The 20,183-nt window shown below is 55.7% G+C and overlaps 1 protein-coding gene across 5 annotated transcripts in view; it reads left to right on the top strand.

The window, feature by feature from the left end:
- The window catches only part of RPS6KA1 (ribosomal protein S6 kinase A1), a 35,752-nt gene that overhangs the window by 8,669 nt on the left and 6,900 nt on the right, over window positions 1–20,183 (top strand). For 2 of the 5 annotated variants that reach the window (XM_024766566.1, XM_024766569.1), the window contains exons 3-17: window positions 5,672–5,788; window positions 6,060–6,141; window positions 7,455–7,535; window positions 7,717–7,796; window positions 9,175–9,281; window positions 10,008–10,045; window positions 10,393–10,535; window positions 10,912–10,982; window positions 11,289–11,377; window positions 12,337–12,401; window positions 12,657–12,759; window positions 14,183–14,313; window positions 15,869–15,994; window positions 16,216–16,305; window positions 16,686–16,844. In XM_024766566.1, the coding sequence (XP_024622334.1) occupies window positions 5,672–5,788; window positions 6,060–6,141; window positions 7,455–7,535; window positions 7,717–7,796; window positions 9,175–9,281; window positions 10,008–10,045; window positions 10,393–10,535; window positions 10,912–10,982; window positions 11,289–11,377; window positions 12,337–12,401; window positions 12,657–12,759; window positions 14,183–14,313; window positions 15,869–15,994; window positions 16,216–16,305; window positions 16,686–16,844 (1,482 nt within the window). The other 3 variants (XM_024766570.1, XM_024766568.1, XM_024766565.1) reach the window with 3 other exon arrangements.

Below are 20,183 nucleotides of genomic sequence, written 5' to 3' on the forward strand. Positions count from 1 at the left end.
CCTCTGAGGCTCAGATGTCTTTTCTGTAAAAGAATAGGGTCCACCCCACAGGGCCACCCAGAGGAGGGAACGTGATGTGTATAAAGTGAAGAATCCAACAGGGTTTGAGGCATAATATTGGTGTTTAATGCTTGCTTATTTTATCCATTTCAGGCAGAAGGGGAGATTGGGGTTTTAGCAGCTATAGTGAGGACTGCAGTCTAGGGTGAGAGCTCCTGGAGTGCACCTGGTGCCCTCAGGCATGCTGGGACTCCATTCACCCTCCCTCCCTTCCTGGGGGTGGACTGGGTGCCCCAGGCCCCCTCCCCTGGCTATCTCCGGAGCTGGACCCCTTTGAAGCTCCTGCAGGTCTATTTTGAGAGCTGAGCGTCTCCCCCCTCCCCTCCTCTCTTCCTGTTTATGAAACCCTGATCCCTCCCGGATCCCTCATGCTCCCCCTGGCTGGAGCTCAGGCAGGATGTGACTGTGGACTTCGGGGAGCCTTGGGAGCTTCAGGTGTTGAGGGGAACTTCCCTGGGACTAGCCAGGGCAGGCTAGCCCACCTTCCCAGCACCTGAGACCTGCTGGGCTCTGTCCCTTCAGCCTGCCCAGAGGAGGCCCTGCGGCAGTAAGAGTGCCCGTGTAATCCAGGGAGTTATGTTTACCACATCCCTTTGTTTCTGTGGCCCATTTTGCTTCTAGAAACAACCTTTTGAGGGTGGAACAATCTAGTTTTGACCTCTATTTTATAGAAGAAGAAACTGAGGCTCAGACAGGGAAAGAGATTTGCCTGGGAACACTCAGCTAGTGAGTAGACGGTTCTTAACTTCCCACGCTGTACTCCTGGCCTCAAGCCTCTTTTCCACGCTGGTCTCTTCCTACACGGAGTGTCTAAATTTTTCCTCCTTTCTGCCTGGCCAACTCCTGTTCATCTTCAGGGTCCAGCTGGACTGCCCTGTCTTCCTGGACCTCACCCCCTGCAGATAGTTAGAGCCTCTGGGCACCTACAGCACCTTGACTGCACTGTGTCCCAGGATAGTTGTGTCTTGTTATTGTGTATTTATTTTGGGGACAGGTCTGCCTTAACATGTGCGCCTCCTAGTGTCTGGTTCCTGGCCTGAGGACAGAGCAGCGGGCCAGTAGCTGTGAGTGATTTCCAGAGGGGAGGCAGGCTGGCAGGGCTTGCAAGGAAGGTGATAATGAAATGCTTAGAGTGTAGGCTTTGGAAGTAAACAGGTTGATTTTGCCCTGAGCTCTCCCCCTTTCTGGCCATGTGGCCTTGGGCAAGTTACTTTCTATCTGAGTCTAGTTTTCTCCTCTCTGAAATGGGATCAGTACTTCCTTGGAGCTAGGACACAGGGCCTGGCAGAATCCACACCAACAAAAGTTGAGGGAAAGAATGACTTCATGCAATAAATGTTCAATTAATAGGCACAATTCTTATTGTCATTCCATGCCAGTCCTGGCCTCGGGCCCAAAGCCACCTCCCCTATCAAGGATGCCTGGGAAATGTAGATCCCTCCTCACCTGCCCAGAGGCATGCTGGGAGAGGCGTCTGGGGACATCTGTCCCATCAGAGGGGGCAGTCCTGGGAGGCCCTGCAGATGATGCCAGCTGGGGGAGGGGCTGTTGGTGTACATTAGGGCCAGAGATTAGCAGGTGGGCTTGGGTTGCAGCTGCTGGAGGGAGGCCCAGTGTGGGGACCCTACGGGCCAGGGATCAGGTGGGGGGGATCTGGGCTTCTCTCCAGCTGCCTTGTGGGAGGAAGTAAATAAGAGGAAGTATCTCTAGGGGGAATGGGGCAGGGACCAGGGGGTGGGGTCTGGTGCTGTCCTCCCTACTCCTGCCACCAGCGGCCTCACAGGCCCTGCACATTCCCTTCAGTGAAGGCAGTTCCGAGACAGTTTCCTTCCTGTTGCCCCTTCCCGTACCCTGCTAGCCATGGAGAGTCTTCCTTTGCTTCCGAGGGATGCAAGGGTTGAGGGGCCCCAGCCGGCACTGGACCAGAGAGCTTTGGGGCTCTCAGGACTGCCACAGCCTCCAGACCCCAGACGCTCCAGAAGAAGCTGGAGTACAGTGAGAGGCCTCGGTCTAAGGAAGCATCTTTCACAACACCCAGCAGGCCGTCATCAGGCAGTTATTGGAGGCCCTGTGGGGACTGGAAGGGGAAGTTCGGTGTACGTGGGAGCGTTTCCACATAGGGGATGTCTGTGGAAATGGTTTCCGATCATCGGACTGTGTGCATTTGTGTGTGTCATTTTCTGTGGGTGTGCTGGTGTCAGTGATGTGGTGAGGCCATCTGGCAAAGGGCTGGGCCTGGTCAACCCCTGCCCCATGGCTACCTGCTCCTCCTCTCAGGCCTCTGTGAGGTTCATGCTAGGGCCTTCTGCCCCCTTGGCCGTCCCAGGGCCCTGGGCTGGCAGGCTTCTTAGGGCAGGGTGGTGCCCGCTCTGTGGGCTGCCATTTTGGGCGGGCCCAGCCATGGGAAGGTCACTACGGGGGAAGGATTTCCCATGCTCCGGACCGGGACAGTCAGAGATGGTGGCCTTGGTGACCTCTGCCCCCCATTCTCTCCAGGGGCTGTTTGCAGGTGTGGGGTACCCACTGTGTCACTGCCTCATCTCCTTGTAACTTCTGTCTGTGTTCTAGTCTCCTTTCCTTAGGATCAGAGGAGATGAGGGATGTCTCTCTGGGCCCACCCTGGAGCCCCGGGTTTGGGGTCTGCACTGTCCCCTCCTTAGCAGGGGACCCTAAGCCATCTTCTGTCCCTCCTCCCTGCAGAGGGGGAAGTGAGAAGGAGTGGGTCAGGGACCCTGCCTGCTCGGCCAGGAAAGCTGAAAAAGCAGAAGTAAGGGGAGTAACTGGGCCCTCTGACCGCCAGCTTGGGCCCCACCATGCAGACCCCGGCAGATTTCCCCAGAGTTGAGAGAGACTCACTCCCCTGTCCCAGAAAGGTGAGCAGAGGGTTGGCCTGCCTCCAGCGGGGTCTGTCATGACTCTGGGCAAGGAATGGGTTTGGGGGTGGCTGTGTCCCCTGGGGTTTCCGGGTGACTGCCTGTGTCCCCAGGGAGTGTTCTCAGTCAGAGGCAGACAGACAGGTGGAGATTCAGACCTCAGGATGGGGTGGGTAGGGGTTGCTGTGTGGTCTTGGCCCTCCCCAGCCCCTCTCTGAGCTGGGCTTTCTGCCTGTCCCACCCACTGGGTTACACTCAGGGGCCTGATTAGCCTGCAGCTTTTGTGGCTGTTCAGGATCCCCTGAAGATGGGGCTGTGTCTCTGAGGGTCAGCATCTCGAATGGGAAGTCCCCAGACTGTCCTGGTACTAAGGGAGGGGGCAGGCTTGGAAAGGCAGGACATGGCTCTGGCTGACTTACCTGCCCACGCTTTCCTGGTACTTGAGGTCTGCTGACCCCAGGCCAGGCAGTAACCAGGGGAAGAACTTGGGTTTGAGCTGGCTCTGCCACCTGTTCACGTTGAGCCTGGGTGAGTCACTGTCCTGTGGGCCTCAGTTTCTTGTTCCTGAAGTGGGGGATGACAGCTTTGGGATATTTGGATCAAAGCTATCCGTTTGCATTCAGGAGACATCCATCTCGGTCTCCAGTGTCTTGATCCTGGGCCCCTCAGGCCATAGCATGGGAAGGAAACTCCAGAGAAATGGAATTCCTCAGAGATGAGTCTGCCACGAATACCAGACTGCTCTCCCAAGTGCTGGGAGTTTGCAGGTGATGTCCCATCGCTTTCCTGCCCCCAGGCAGACTAGCAGGAACCTGGAGGTCTTCCCTTAAGTCCAGAGTCTGACTCTCGGGGTGTCTTTGTGTCTTTCCTGCCTGTATGTGTGCCCTGGGTATCTGTCAGTCTCTTTGGGCCTCACTGATGCTGACTGCTGCCCACCTGCCTCTGTTGTTGAGCTCCTGTCTCTGTCTCCACTTCATGAGTGTCTGTCTTCACCTGTTGGGTACATGTCACGTACTGGGTGCCTGTTGGGTCGTGTCCCCTTCTGTCTCTGCCTGTTGAGTACATGTCCCCATCTGTCTCCACCTGTTGGGTGCAGGCCCCCATCTGCCTCTGCCTGTTGGATCCCCATCTGTCTCTGCCTGTTGGGTACATGTCCCCATCTATCTTTGCCTGTTGGATATGTGTCCCCATCTGCCTCTGCATGTTAGGTATGAGTCTCTGTCCACTTCTGCCTATTAGGTGTGAGTCCCTTCCTGCCTCCGCTTGTTGGGTACATGTCCCCATCTGTCTCTGCCTATTGGATGTGTGTTCTTCCTACCTCTGCCTGTTGGGCATGTGGACTCTCCTACCCATCTGTTGGATGCCCACCTTCATCTGTCTTCACCTGTAGGATGCCTGCCTCTGCCTGTTGGGTGTCCCTCTTTATCTGCCTCTAGATGTTAGTTGCCTGTCTCTCCCTGTTGGGTACCTATCTACTCCTCAGTAGCTGGGTTGGCATGGGGCTTTCCCTTTGAAGGCCCACAGGGAGGATGGGGAGGAGGGCCCGAGGGCAGCCCTCAGGCAATAGGGAGGGGGAAGAGAGAGGAAGGGAGCGTGGTAAGGGAGCTGGGAAACCACAGGCCCTGAGTGATTGGCAGTCCTGGGCTGGGCCCAGCCCCCGCCTTCACCCTGCACATCCGCCTTGGGCCTGGCCACCTCCGCAGCAGCCCCGGACGCTGCCTGCTCCTGCCATGGTGCCTCTCCCCAGCCCAGGCGGATGGAGCGGGATCCCAAGCTGCCCCGTCTGCGGCTCTGGGCCCTGCTTCCCTGGCTGCCCAGGAAGCAGCGGCCCAGGATCAGCCAGACTTCTCTGCCTGCCCCTGGCCCTGGCCCTGGCCCCAGGCGGGACTCGGTGAGTGTGCCCAGATGTCTAGGCCTGGCCTGACTGTGGCCCTTGGAGCAGGTGCCTTGGAAGCCAGTTTAGCCTCAGCTGGCTCTGGGCTCTCCTTGCCCACGCCTGTCCCTACTGGGTGATTGGACCCTGCCCAGACTTGCTTCCTGGGGAAGTGAGGAGGCACTTCAGGGCTCCAGGGCCATATGGACAGATTGGAGGGAGGGCAGAGGGGTCCTAGAACAACTGGGACATGGCAAGGGCTTTCTAGTAGACTTGTATGAAGGAAGTTTCAGAGGGTGGAGCATAGAGTCTCTGGCCTTAGCTCCTACCCACCCCAGACTGGCACTTACCCGGTTGGTGGGGGAGTCTGAGGTGACTCTTGGGTTCTTGTGTATCTCAGCCCTGTCCTTCTAGCCAGAGACAGCCCATCTTCCATCTTGACTAGGAACAAAAGCCCAGTTGTGCCTTCCCAGTATGAGAAAAAACCCTACTTCCTATTGTGGCAAAACCAAAACCTTTGCAGCAGGGGGAGGGGAGCCGCACAGGGAGGACCTGGGGCAGGTTCGTGGGCCTCAGCCAGAGCCTGGGCTTGCCTCCACCTGGCGGTGCCTGGGCATCCCTCTGGGCCTGAGCAGGCTGGAGCACCAGGAGGTATAGGAGCTCACCTGACCTGGCACCTTGGTAATTTTCCCCTCCCTGGCTTTTGCTCTTGATGAACTGGGAGGCCCTGTCAGGGTAGCTGGCTGGTTGGGCCTGTAGGACCCTGTCTGCCGAGATCCGGTGGGAGTAGACTTGGATGGGGGGACATGCCCTATGCTGACCTGAATGGGGCCCACCGTGCTCACCAGCTCTGTTCCTCCATCAGGATGAAGACGTCCTCAAGGAGATCTCCATCACGCACCATGTCAAGGCTGGCTCTGAGAAAGCCGACCCATCCCATTTTGAGCTCCTCAAGGTTCTGGGCCAGGGATCCTTTGGCAAAGTGAGTCCTGAGCCTACAGCTGGAATGGCAGCGCTGGTCATGTCAGAGGGCAGGTGGGAGGGTCACCTTGGAGCTTAAAAGATCAGAGGGCAAGGGTTGATGTGTCTAAGGGGAGGAGGAGAGAGGTCACCGTGGTACCCAGTGGGGACACAAGGTCAACTTGGTGCTTAGGGAAGTTGGAGGTCAGCCTAGGACCTGGAGCGTGTGGGAGCTGATGTGTTCGACCCCTGCCCAGCTCCTCCCCTGGTTTCCCCCGCCGCTGCCTTCTCAGGTCTTCCTGGTGCGGAAGGTCACCCGGCCTGACAGTGGGCACCTGTATGCCATGAAGGTACTAAAGAAGGCGACACTGAAAGGTGAGTGGGGGGTATCTCCCCATGCGGAGCCCAGGTTGGGCACAGATTGAAGGAGACAGCCCAACTCTCAAGGGCCTTGGGTCTGATGGAGGAGATAGCTCTGTCACGAGGAGTACCTGGTCTGAAGGTAGAGAAACAGGCCTATTCTCAGCCGCTCCTCATCCCCCACCTCAGCTGATAGCAAAGACAGGGTCCATTCAGAAGAACAGACTTCTGGGGATTAACCCCACCCCTTCCTGCTCCCCTTAAGCCAAGTGCTGACTGTAGCTGAAGGTGCCTGGAAGGAGGCAGGGGGAGAGTGCACTGTGTTTGCGGGGGGCCTTGTGCTGTCAGCAGAGTTGCTTCGCAATGTTAGGAGAGTCAGCGGGAGATGTCTCAGGGTGGAGAAGGGCATGAGAGGAGAGGAGGGAACCCGGGAAAGGAGGCAGCTGGGTGGGTAGGAGAGGGTGGGTCAAGGCAAGGCCGCAGAGATGGATGGGCTCAGAGAAGGGAGCTGAGCCCAGGTCTAGAATCCCGGACTTGCGGAGGGCGTAAGCGTGGTTGGAAGTGGGCTTTGGGCCCGGTAGTGTCTCTTTGACCAGCCTGGGAACCAGTGTGGCCACTGACCAAGTGAAGCGGGCCCCGGCTGGGCTGGGGGGTGGTGGAGAATAGGAGGTATTGGCCTTGGGGTCATGGAGCCACAAAGGGCTGTCTGTGGGGTGATGCAGCTGTGGTGCCCCAAGGCCATCCTGGTAGGGATGGGAGTCCTTCCCCAGGAGGGATGGTGGGAGGAGAAGAATGCTGCGAAGGGCTCCCAGGCTGGGGCAGGCGAGGCTGAGCAGACTCTGCAGCGCGGTGCAGTTGGTGCTGTGACCAGGGAGCCCAGGAGAGCGTGGGATCTAGCCTCAAAGGGTGTGGGCTCACATGGGAGTAGCCTTTTTTTTTTTTTTTAAAAAAAAAAAAAAAAAGTGTTTGTGGGATGTCTGCTGAGACCCATGAGTCTGAATTTCAGGCCCAGAGAATCTGCCCTAGACTGGAATTAGGGATTTTTATGCCAGATGGAGAGGGGGCTGATGAAGGCATCCCAGGGAGAGCCACGGGGGCAGAGGCTAAGGGTACACAAGGAACAGGATGCTTAGACTGGCTGGATTGAATGGCCTCCTTGGGGCATGGCAAGAGACAGGGCTAGAGAGATGGGCAGGGCCAAGGGCCAGCCCTGGGCACTGCCGAGAGATGTGAGGAACAAGTAGAAAGGAGAGTCCTTCTTAACCAGGGCTGGGCGTAGCTGTGTTGGGTGGCCAGACCCTTGGTAACCTCCTTCTTCCTCTGACCAGTGCGTGACCGCGTTCGGACCAAGATGGAGAGAGACATCCTGGCTGATGTAAACCATCCGTTTGTGGTAAAGCTGCACTACGGTGAGACTGCAGACCCTACTTGAGCTCCTACCCTACCTGCCAGCCTTTGCCCTTGCTGGTGGGCTGTTGCCTTCCCTGTATGTTGCCCTGTCTGCCACCCAGCAGGCTAAGGAAGTTGGGATCAGAGGGGCCGGGCCCAGGGCCCAGCTGGTTCCACCATGGCCTTTTCCCATCTCCCCAGCCTTCCAGACTGAGGGCAAGCTCTACCTTATTCTGGACTTCCTGCGTGGCGGAGACCTCTTCACACGGCTCTCTAAAGAGGTGAGCTGACACCCCACTGCCAGGGCACCAGGATGGAGCTGGCACGGCAGTGAGACATCAACCTGAGACTCCCCAGACCTGCCCAGCAGTCCCTGACCCACCCTGGGACAGAGCCCATTCCCTGGCAAAGCCTCTGAGAGTTTCCCCCAAGATGGTCTGAGGAGAATCAGGCTCTGGATCTGATGCTGCCCTGATTCCAGAAGCTAAGGGTGGCTCTCACCTCTTTCACCTCCATTCTTTCAGGGCTTCTCTGCGCAGGGCTATGAAGGATGCAGAGAAGCCCAAATCCACCTAGAAAGCTAGATGCTTTAACATTATGTCCCGTTAACCAAAAGGATTTTGAACTCACATAAAAGAATTTGAGGACTTCCCTGGTGGTGCAGTGGTTAAAAATCCGCCTGCCAATGCAGGGTACGCGGGTTCGAGCGCTGGTCTGGGAAGATCCCACGTGCCGTGGAGCAACTAAGCCCAGGCGCCACAACTACTGAACCTGTGCTCTAGAACCCGCGAGCCACAACTACTGAGCCCACATGCCACAACTATTGAAGCCCGTGCGCCTAGAGCCTGTGCTGTGCAACAAGAGAAGCCACCGTAATAAGCCCGTGCAATGCAATGAAGAGTAGCCCCCCGCTCGCCACATTTAGAGAAAGCCCGCGCGCAGCAACAAAGACCCAACGCAGCCAAAAATAAATAAATAAATTTATTTGGAAAAAAAAAAAAGAATTTGAGCCAAATATAAAAATGGGACCATTAATACAACTTAAGCTTTAGAAGAGAACCAAACTTTTTAAATTTTTAAAATGTTATTTTAACGTTTAAATAGATAATACCTGATTGAAAAGAAAAATATTCATTGAGAAGTCTTCCTCCCACTCCAGCCCCCTCTACCACCCCCCCACAGATAAACATTTTATTGGTTTTTATCCAAGCTTCCCACATTTCTTTGGAAATACAAACCAATTCATTGTGTGTTCTGAATCCTGACCCCTACTTTCTTACATACAAAGTACTGTTCTGTATGTACCGTTCTTTATCTTGCTTTTTTCACAACAGTGTATCTTGGAGATGGATCCATATCAGAACATGGAGGAATCCTTGTTCTAGTTTATGGCTGCATAGCACTCCATTATGTGGGGGAGAGAGTTTATTCTAGTCTACTGCTTGACCCTTGGGTTGTTTCCAGCCTTTCGCTGTTTGCATTTCAGTGCTACCATGAGTGACTTGGACGCTAGTCATCTTATTCTTCGGACCCCTTCATACAGAGAAGGGTGTATGGCACTGGAATCTCTAAGGAGGACTGGGAAGCTGCTGACTGCCCAGTGACCCAGCTCCTGAGGAAGAAGTGATCCCAGCTGAAGCCCTCTCCCGCCTGTTGCAGGTTATGTTCACGGAGGAGGATGTGAAATTTTACCTGGCCGAGCTGGCTTTGGGCCTGGACCACCTGCACAGCCTGGGCATCATTTACAGAGATCTGAAGCCTGAGAAGTGAGTGAAGGCCCAGCCGCGCCCGGCCTCCCTAGGTTGTACAGAGGCAGGCCCTGGGGCCTCTTCTAGGACAGAGCCAGCCTGCCGGGGTACGGAGCCAGCCTGATGGGCTGCCCCATGAACGGGTGGGGGGAGCAGAGTGGGGGAGGCAGCAGGCTCACCCGAGGGGCTGCCTGATCTCTAGTAATGCCATTACCAAGGGCCAGGTACCTCTGTGCCTGGGTGTTGCCTACTTTTTTTGCTAATCCAGTGTGACATCTGAGATGCCACCATTGAAGGTCATTCCTTGATATGGCCCTTCCTAGAATTTTCCTTAACCTCTGAATATTCTCAAGTGGTAACTTGGGAGCCAGGGGCAGGTGCTGAGGTGGAATGAGATGTGGCTTTAGAGTCAGGCAGACCCAATTTCAAATCTTATCTCTACCACCTACTAGCTCTGTGACCGGGGGAGTTATTTAACCTCCCTGAGCCTTAGCTTCCCCATTGTTAAAATGGGGCCATGAAAGTACCTACCTCACACAGTTGTTTCAAGAATTAGCAAGAAGGTAGGCAACACACCTACAGGGCACCACCAACACCCACTCCACCTGCCCATTCATCAGATGAGTGGCCCTGGGTGGATCACCTTCTCTGGGCTGGACCCGACCCCCGCAGGCCCCATGGTGTCCCCTGAACCCACCGAGGGCCCACAGCTGGGGCGCCCTGACTCCCATCTCTCCATTGCAGCATCCTTCTGGATGAGGAAGGCCACATCAAACTCACTGGTGAGTGGAGGGCACCTGACCCCTCCGGTTTCAGGGGAGGGCAGGATGGGCTCTTGACGGGCCTGGGCTGAGTGCCAGGGGATCCGCTTTTTCTGAGAGGCTGTGCCAGGCGCTTGGAAGCGGTCAAAAGCCCAGGCCCCAGACCTGGAAGGGCCTGGGTTTGAATCCCAGCTCCCCACTGTGTAACCTTGTGCAGGTCACCTAACCTCCCTGGGCCTCAGCTTCCTCCTGAGTGTGATGGGGGTGATGCCCTCAGGCCTCTGGGCAGGAGGGATAGGTGTGCAGGGAATGGCAGCAAGGAAGGCAGGGGGTCCTGAAGATGTGTCTTCTTGCCCTCCTTGCCACAGACTTCGGCTTGAGCAAGGAGGCCATTGACCACGAGAAGAAGGCCTATTCCTTCTGTGGGACGGTGGAGTACATGGCCCCCGAAGTCGTCAACCGCCAGGGCCACACCCACAGTGCAGACTGGTGGTCCTATGGGGTGCTGATGGTGAGTGCCCAGGCAGGGGTAAAGCATCCAGCCCAGGCCCTGGGCCTCAGTTTCCCCATCTGTGTAAGGGGGTGGTTGATGGTCTCTAAGGCTCTCCTCTTGTCCTCTCACAGCTAAGCTGGCCTCACCCTCCACCCAGCTGCAGTTTCCTTCCTTGGAAGGATTCCAGGCTCAGCCCCCAGCCCTGTGCTGGGCCTCTCCCCAGCTTTGGACCCCTAGTACTGTTCCTCGTGGTCTGATTGACAGAGTGGGGAGGGGCAGATGCAGTTCTTGATCCAGGCGGAGCTCCTAGGCCTGGAGCTGAGTGGCTGGGGTGGGAGGAGGTGGGGGCATGGGAGATGGGACCAGAGCCTGAACAGACCCTTGTCCTCTGCAGTTTGAGATGCTGACGGGCTCCCTGCCCTTCCAGGGGAAGGACCGGAAGGAGACCATGACACTGATTCTGAAGTAAGCTCCAGCCCCTCTCTGACACCTCAGGGTCTCCTCCACGCCTGGCCCCAGTTTGGGGGCCACCCTGCACCTGCCTCAGATTCCCCATTAATGAGACACTCCTCTGGGTTGAGCATTGTGCTTTCTAGGGCTCCCTTTTCATCCATAGGGGCCTGTGGGAGGGGAATCCCTGAGTCATTGGGAGGGGAGTTTGAGGATGGCTTGTCTGGACTGAGCTGGAAACTAGACATGGACAGAGGTGGGAGGTGAGACGGGGCCTCTGGGGTGGAGCTCAGCCCTGACGAGACCTGGGGGCCATTTCAGGGCAAAGCTAGGCATGCCCCAGTTTCTGAGCACGGAAGCCCAGAGCCTCCTGCGGTCCCTGTTCAAGCGGAATCCTGCCAACCGGCTCGGTAAGCAGCCCCAGCTCAGGGGAGGGGAGCGGGGTACAGCTGCGGCCTAGGCCACGGGGCCACATCTGGGGCTGAAAGGGGCCGTTGTCCTTTGTGTGGGGAGACAATGCCTCTGGCCACCCTACTTTCTGGCTCCATGTGTGGCGTTTGGGGCAGTGGGGTGACCCGTGTGTAGGGGGAAGGCAGGAACTGAGTCATCTGTACTCCCCCTGGGGATGAGGACAGAGGCCCCACACGGAAGGAGCACGAGCTCAGGAGTCAGAGGCTCAGGCCCCAGTCCCAGCCCCATGACAGGACCCCACTGCCTCGGTACACAGTGGCGCCTCCACAAATATTTGTTGATCGAGTGAGTACCATTTGTGAGCGAAGTGACCCAAGGCAGTTGACTTCTCCCCCCAGAGCCCTAGGTCCTCGTCTCCATGGAGGACAATGATCTCAAGCTCTGTTGATTAAGTGAAGTCAGCGAATGTGTCTGTAGCAGCTGCTCAGTATGTGTTGACTCCTTGGCTCCTGGGTTCACCTGGATCATGACCAGCTTTGTAAGGTCCCGTCCAGGTCCCTGGGCTTGAATGGAGTGAGAGCCTGTCTGGTGGCTGACAAGGGCAATGGGATAAGAGCAGCAGAGATGAGGCCTGAGCTGGGAGGGAGGTGGGGGCCCCCTGCAGATCTCGGAACAGGTTCGGCCTGTCCTGACTTTGGCCTTGGGCACGTTGCCTGGCCTCTCTTCTCTGGGCTTTCCTTCTCCTGTCAGTACATTGGAGCTTGTTCACAGAGGGGCTCCAGACAGTGGAAAATGCTGAGTGGGCAGTAGGCCTCGGGGTGATGGCTGGATGGATTTGGGGCAGTGTGAGCCCAGCCACTGGTCCCAGACCACAGTGAGGCGAGGCTGCTCGGAGGACAGGGCGGGTGCCTGCGGGTTGGAGCATCCCAAGGCAGACCTCTCATCTGGGCTTTTTCAGGCTCCGGCCCTGATGGGGCAGAGGAAATCAAGAGGCATGTCTTCTACTCCACCATTGACTGGAATGTGAGTGTGTCTGTCCACCCCAGAGCCCCAGTCAGGGATTCAGCTGTGGTCGGAGGGGGCTTCTACTGCCTAGGGCCTCCCATAAGAAGCAGAGGTGACACCATGGCCTTGGAGGCATGGGCTCGCATCCCAAGGGCAAGCGGTCATGCCCTGTCTGCATAGCCTGTGCTCTGTCCAGGCCATTGACTCCTGCACGGGGCCGCTGGCAGGCTGTGGAGGTGCCAAGGTGACCACTGTGCCCGCCCCGCCTTGCAGAAGCTGTACCGGCGTGAGATCAAGCCACCCTTCAAGCCGGCTGTGGCACAACCCGATGACACCTTCTACTTTGACACTGAGTTCACATCCCGCACGCCCAAGGGTGCGCCCTTTGTCCGGTTTGTCTTGGACTGGTACAGGAGGGAAGCAGGGAGTCAGGGGCCTCTTAGGGCACAGGGGTGTTCAGGGCTGCGGCAGGCCCAGGTGTGTGGGCAGACAGGTGGATGGGTCTCTGACTCCTTGTCTCCATCTCATTCTGCCTGGTCGTCCCACTCCGGGATTCTGTGGGCCTCTTTGTGCCTGGGTGAGGTGGTGGGGGTGGCCTTCAGGCCACGATAGAGAAGTCGGGACTCCTGCCCCAGGCATCTTCAGCCCATTGGGAAGACCAGACACATCAGGCTCACACTCACGTCAGGGCTGAAGTGTCTGACCCGGCAAACACGTGAGGTGGAGACGGTCTGGCAGCAGAGGTGACAGTGCCCACAGGTCAGGGGCAAGCGTGGGAATCGGCTTTGGCTACTCTGACCACTGGGCTTCAGTGACTCATCTGAAGCGTGGGCAGCCGTAGACCCACTCAGTCTCTGGGGTTACTGCTAGAAGCCAAGTAGGGGGCTTCTGGGAGAGAACTTGGTAAATCCTAACATTTTGGCTAGATATTGGGGAAGAGTGTTCGTTCTGGAAGGTCTCCTGGAGGGGCGGGTTTAGCAGAGGGGGTGCTTTTCACACTGTGGCTTGCACATCTCTGATGTCAGGGAGCTTAGCACTTCTCCAAGCAGTCTGTCCCATCTTTATTTGTTGATCTGACAAATACGTACCAAGTCCCTCCTGTGTGCCAGCCATGGGAGCATTGATGGTGAACAGGACAGACCCAGGCCCTGCCTTCATATGGCTCAGGCTGTAGTGGGGAAGAGACATGAGGACAGCTCTGGGCAGCACGACAAGTGCAGCTTAATGAGGCGAGGGCCTGGAGGAGCAGCGTGAGGCCAGCTTTCGCAGAGGACAGTGTGTAAGCTGAGCCTCAAAGGATGGACGAGGGGTGGGTTGTAGTTAGCAGGAACAGCATGTGCCGGGGCTCGGAGTCTTCCTTAAGGACCTGAGAGGCCTGGCGTGGCTGAGCTGTGGGACGGGGAGAGAGGAGCTGGGCTGTCCTGAGGGCAGAGGGGAGCATTTGAAGGGTACAGGCAGGGGGTAGACTTGTGGTTGGAACTATCCCTCTGGCTGCTGCGCAGAAGATGGACCTGAAGGGGCAGACCAGAGGCAGGGAGGCCTCCAGAAAGGGATAAAGTGCCTTGGCCTGGGCGGGTGGTGGAGGTGAGGGTCTTTCCGTTCCTTGTGTGTAACGGCTGGGCTGGTCTAAACACACATGGGCAGATGGGCTAACTAAGGCCGGGGATGAGGGGCCCTGCCCAGGCTGCCACAACGACCAGCTGCTGAGGCAGGCCTGGAAGCCCCTGTGGTCCGCTTTGCTGGGCTGCCTCGGGTCAAGGGTACCTCCTCTGGCTCACATCCCTCTCCTGCCCCTGCAGACTCCCCAGGCATCCCCCCCAGCGCTGGTGCCCATCAGCTGTTCCGTGGCTTCAGCTTCGTGGCCACTGGCCTGATGGAGGACGACGGCAAGCCTCGGGCCACGCAGGCGCCCCTGCACTCGGTGGTACAGGTGAGGGGCAGAAGGCTGCTGCTCAGTTGTCCTTTTCCACCTAGAAGCCACAAGGCAGACGGCTGAGAACACAGGCTCTGGACTCGGATAGGTTTGGGTTCAAACCCTGACGCCACCGTGGAGCCCATTGGGCCTCCAGCCTCCTTGAGCCTCAGTTTCCCCATTTGTAAAACAGGGATAACAGCACGGTTATGAGGTTCCTGACACAGAGCCAGGACATTGTAGGGCCTGCGTAAATGCCAGGGAGTGCCCAGGGTGGTGCTGCTGGGGAGTGGCTGGTCCTGACGGGGGTGGGTGGCGTGGCACTCGGGTCTCCTTCCACTTGTCCCCCATTTGCACACTTTCCCGGCTCTGTAGGAAATTTAGAGTCAAGAGGCAAGAAGGTGGACTTCGGGAACTTCCCTGGTGGTCCAGGGGTTGAGACTCCATGCTTCCACTGCAGGGGTTTGTGGGTTCAATCCCTGGTCGGGGAACTAGAATCCTGCATGCTGCACCGTGTGGCCACAAAACGACAGCAACAACAACAAACAAACAAAATAAAGAAGAATGTAGACTTTGGAGCTCCCTGCCTGGGTCAGAGCTTCCAAGGTCAGGGACTGTGGAGGGGACATTCACCTTCCCAGTGCCTCAGTTTCCTCATCTGTAAATGGGGTTGATGATAAAACCTTTCTCCAAGGATTGTTTCGAGGATTATGTGAGTTGATGTGTGTAAAGTTAAGGTGACTGTGTGATTTATTATCCACCTGGGATATCTTGGTCGCGGACAAACGTTAAACCAGACTGGATGTGAGGACAACAGACATGAACCAGGGCCGTCCACGGGCTGTGGGTCACCTGGTGAAAAGTGCTCGGAATAGTGCCTGCCACACTCTCAGTACCATAGCAGCATCTGATACTGTTAATGTCTCAGAGCCTCGAGACACCCTTGAGGTGGGCTGTGTCACGCAGAAAGGGGAGGCGACTCACTGAAGGCCACGTAAGTGGCAGAGCTGGGACCTGGCTCAGGACTCCTGCATCCCTCTCAGTCCTGCCTGGGCTTCTCGGAGCTTCAAACCGCTCCATGTGTGTTGTGGCCTATTGCCTGCCCCCTCCAGCACCCACTAACCACAGACAGCAGCCAGGCACCCTGGCGAGAGTGGGTGTGCCCATCATATAGTGTAGAAAACAGGCCCAGAGAGGGGCAGATTCTTTTTTTTTTTTTTGCGGTAGGCGGGCCTCTCACTGCTGTGGCCTCTCCCGTTGCGGAGCACAGGCTCCGGACGCGCAGGCTCAGCGGCCATGGCTCACGGGCCCAGCCGCTCCGCAGCATGTGGGATCTTCCCGGACCGGGACACGAACCCGTGTCCCCTGCATTGGCAGGCGGACTCTCAACCACTGTGCCACCAGGGAAGCCCGAGGGGCAGACTCTTGCCTGAGGTCACACAGCCAACATTCTACCCCTGGCCTCCAGCCTCTTGCCCAGTGCCATCTCCACAGTGCCAAGGCCTCGGGTTCTGGGGGGATGACCTCTGCATCCTAGAGCTCGGGGTCAGTCCTACCTGTTGGTCTCCTGCAGCAACTACACGGAAAGAACCTGGTTTTTAGCGACGGCTATGTGGTAAAAGAGACAATCGGTGTGGGCTCCTACTCCGAGTGCAAGCGCTGTGTCCACAAGGCCACCACCATGGAGTATGCTGTCAAGGTAGGCCTCTCGACCTTGTCTCGGCCGAGGCCACTCGGTGGGGTGGAGGTGGGGGGCCACGTAGCCCTGGCCCGTTGGTGGGGGAGAGTTGGTGCCTGAGGCTCTGTGGATGGGTGAAAGGTGTGCGGCTGAGACTCCACGCCCTGCAGCGTGGGCTCTGTGGCGGGAAGGGGGTCTGGAGTCGGTCCCTTGGACACCACCACATGCACCCCTCTCCTCAGGTCATCGACAAGAGCAAGCGAGATCCCTCGGAAGAGATTGAGATTCTTCTGCGGTATGGGCAGCACCCCAACATCATCACTCTGAAAGATGTAAGTGGGGGTCCTCGAGAGTGGGCTGGGGCTGGGGGCCCTCGACTCTAGGACCGTCTCGGGGCTGCCATTCCTTTGGCTTCTCATCCTCCTGTGCTTATGGATGGGGAGGCCCCTTAGTGCCTCTGATCTGGCTGCACCCAAGTGCCCTCCACTTCACACCCAGGCAGTCTCTGAGAGCTTTCCTGCCCATCAGGACAGAGCCAGCATCCTGTCCAGGGGCCCAGATAGGTGAAGGCCCTGCCAGGGTGACTGAAGCACAGAGCAGAACACACGCCCAAGCCTCACGTCATTCCTTCCTTCCTGTCCTGGTGAGCTGGTGGCCAAGGGGCCCAGGCCTGGCATCAAGGGGAGGGGCCTGATGGTGAGGTCTCTGGTAGGTGTACGATGATGGCAAACACGTGTACCTGGTGACAGAGCTGATGCGGGGAGGGGAGCTGCTGGATAAGATCCTACGGCAGAAATTCTTCTCAGAGCGTGAGGCCAGCTTCGTCCTGCATACCATCAGCAAGACCGTGGAGTATCTGCATTCCCAGGGGGTAAGTCTTGGGTCGGGGGCACCAAGTGGGCATGGGGGGTGGCCAAGGGTCGTACCGTAAACAGAGTGTATGAACCATGACTGGCCCAGGCAGTCTTCAACCAGCCAGACAGAGGGGAGACTTGGGATGGGTGAGGGGGCAAGTGGATGGACATAAGGAAGGGAGGGAGGGAGAGATGAGGCCAAACTGTGAAAATGAACATTTGTTCAGGACCGAGGCAGGCGTCATGTTGACTTCTTTCCTTACATTATCTCAATTGATTTTCACAACAACCCTGTTAGGTAGGTGCTGTTATTGGCCTCACTTTACAGGTAAGAAGGCTGAGGCTCAGAGATGTGAACTCACTTGCCCAAGGTCACACAGTCCAGGGAGAATGGAGCCAGAATGTCGGACTGAGGGATTTGGGTGGAGAGCTACAGATGGGGAGTGAGGCTTTAAGTTAAGAACGAACAGGATCACTGTGGGAGCTGCAAGGCTTCAGGGTGGTGAATCCGGCCATGGGTTTTGCTGTTAGGACAGAGGAAGTGGATGCAAGAGGAAATGCTGCTAGAAACACAGCAGGTGCTACAGAAGAGTGTGTGTCTGAACTGTAGGACTTGTCCTTATCATTGCACAAGGCGGAGCTAGAAAAGGTCCTTACAGGGTATCAAAGCTGAAAACAGAGGCAGCGTGAGTTTCTCTCTGGACGAGATGATGTTTTAGGGTGCTTCTGGTCAGGCAGTATGGGGGTTAAGGATGCAGGCTCTGGAATGAGACTGGCTGTGTCCAGTTCTGCGTGTTAGGTTGGGAAAACCTCCCACCTCTCTGAGCCATTTCCTCATCTGCAAACTCATGACAGTAAGAGCTGCCCCTTCACAGGTTGGATGAGGCATGAAGTGAGGTGCTGTGCCAGGGAAGCACCATGGTCCAGCACAGGCCCCTGGAAAAGGCCACATAAACATTATGGGGAAATAGGACCAGATCATTGCTATGCCTTTTTTTTTTTAACATTAACTTTTTATTATTATTATTTATTTGTTTGTTTGTTTGTTTATTTTGCGGTACACGGGCCTCTCACTGTTGTGGCCCCTCCCGTTGTGGAGCACAGGCTCCAGACGTGCAGGCTCAGCGACCATGGCTCACGGGCCCCGCCGCTCCGCGGCACGTGGGATCTTCCTAGACTGGGGCACGAACCCATGTCCCCCGCATTGGCAGGCGGGCTCTCAACCACTGCGCCACCAGGGAAGCCCAACATTAACTTTTTAGTATGAAAAATTTCAAACATATACAAAATGTACAAGAATAGAATAATGAACCCCCTGTAACCAGATTCAAGAATTGTCAAGATTTTTACCCCACTCCCTTCCTCTTTTCTTCCTTCCCTCTCCTTCTCCCTCCTTCTCCCTCTTTCAATTTCTTACTTTCTTTTTTGTTGTTGCTGGAGTATTTTCCCCCACTTTTTATCGAGGAAAAAGTTCAAACCTATATAAAAGTTAAAAGAATAGTACAAGGGATGTACACGGCACTATATTGAAAATGGATAACCAACAAGGACCTACTGTACAGCACAGGGAACTCTGCTCAATATAATGTAAAAACCTAAATGGGAAAAGAATTTGAAAAAGAATAGATACATGTATATGTATAACTGAATCACTTTGCTGTGTACCTGAAACTAACACATTGTTAATCAACTATACGCCAATATGAAATAAAAAGTTTAAAAAAAAGAAGAGAATAGTACAAGGAAAAACATTTCCCTTTAAGATTCACCAAATCTTTTTTGGGTTTTTTTTTGGCTGAGCCGCACGGCATGGGGGATCTTAGTTCCCTGACCAGGGATTGAACCTGCGCCCCCTGCAGTGGAAGCGCGGAGTCTTAACCACTGGACTGCAAGGGAAGTCCCAAGATTCACCAAATCTTTTTTGGTTTTTTTTTTTGGCTGTGCCACATGGCATGCGGGATCTCGGTTCCCCGACAAGGGATCGAAACTGCCTTGACAGTGAGAGCGTGGAGTCCTAATTACTGGACCGCCAGGGAATTCCCTGTCCCACATTCTGAATGTGTCTGTTTGCTTCCTCATGGCATCATTTTAATTGTTTCTCTATTGCCTATATTTCCTGTAAACTGCAAGGTGCTCCAAAGTCTTAATTAGGTTTAGCTTCAACTTCTTTCTGGGATCAAGGAGTCAATAAACACTCCGTGGGAGGCACAGCGTACTTCACAAAGCATCGCGTCCCTGAGCCGACATCTCGTTGCCCCCGTTAGTCATCAGTGGTGTCGGTGGTCACAGTCTGGGGATGCGTGAATGGGTGGCGGGCAGGGGGTGGGCCTGAGGTGTATCATAAAGGTCCTCACCAACCCTTCATGCCATGGTTTCAGCCTTTCAGGACCTTGGCCTGAATCAATCCTTTCATTAGGGTTTGTAAAAATAAAGTAAAAGTTTTGTGAAAAAGATCTTTACCTCATAACCAGAGCTTCAGTTTGTTTACCACACGTACTGTTAATGGTCATGTTTGAAGTGGTTTAGTTTTTTGATATGGCCAGTACAAACAGACTGATATGGAAACATGTCAGGTCAGACAGTAAATGTGCTTCCTTTTCCTGTTTTGTTCTCATGTGAGTACTAGCTAACGTAATGTTACCCAAAGAAGGTTTAGAAGACAGAGCTGAAGCAGTGCGTTTCCAGTGGGCCCCCTAAACTCAGAGCAGGGAAGGGCTTTATAGAGTGGGAGCTGCCTCCAAAAGTAGTGAGCCCCTCCATGAGGGGTAGTGAGCTCCAGTACAGACAGCTGCTCGGTGGGGTGTCATGGGAGAATACTGTTTCTTGCCCAAAGAAAATCTTTGGGATTTTGGAATCGATGGGCTTCTAAAGTTTCTGGCCCTTTCCAAATACCAGGGGTAGGTGATGAGGAAATGGGAAGCTCTCTTGGAGGTATTTGGAGGGAGACTCTCGGGGCTGATTATACTTTGGCAGCATCTGTGGTCTAGAAGCTGCGAATCTCATAACAGCCGAGGAATGGGAAGGGGCTGACCAGGAGCAGGGTCCACTGGGACCTCCTGTTTGTTTTAACGTTACCTTCCTATTGAAATATCACATAAACAAATCATCATGTATAATTCAATAAATCTTCAAAAAGTGAATACACCCATGTAACTGAGCACCCAGATCAAGAACTGAAGGATTTCCAGTTCCCCCCAACCCCCTCGAGCCCCTTCCAGTCCCTGCACCCTCCCCTCCCCAAGGATAACCATTCTAAGTGAACTTATAATTTGTGTGTGTGTGTGTGTGTGTGTGTGTGTGTGTGTGTGTGTGTGTGTGTGTGTGGTACGCGCGCCTCTCACTGCCGGGGCCTCTCG

The sequence above is a fragment of the Neophocaena asiaeorientalis genome, unplaced genomic scaffold, assembly GCF_003031525.2.
Source record: "Neophocaena asiaeorientalis asiaeorientalis breed wild unplaced genomic scaffold, Neophocaena_asiaeorientalis_V1.1 scaffold79, whole genome shotgun sequence".
NCBI classification, from domain to species: Eukaryota; Metazoa; Chordata; class Mammalia; order Artiodactyla; family Phocoenidae; genus Neophocaena; species Neophocaena asiaeorientalis.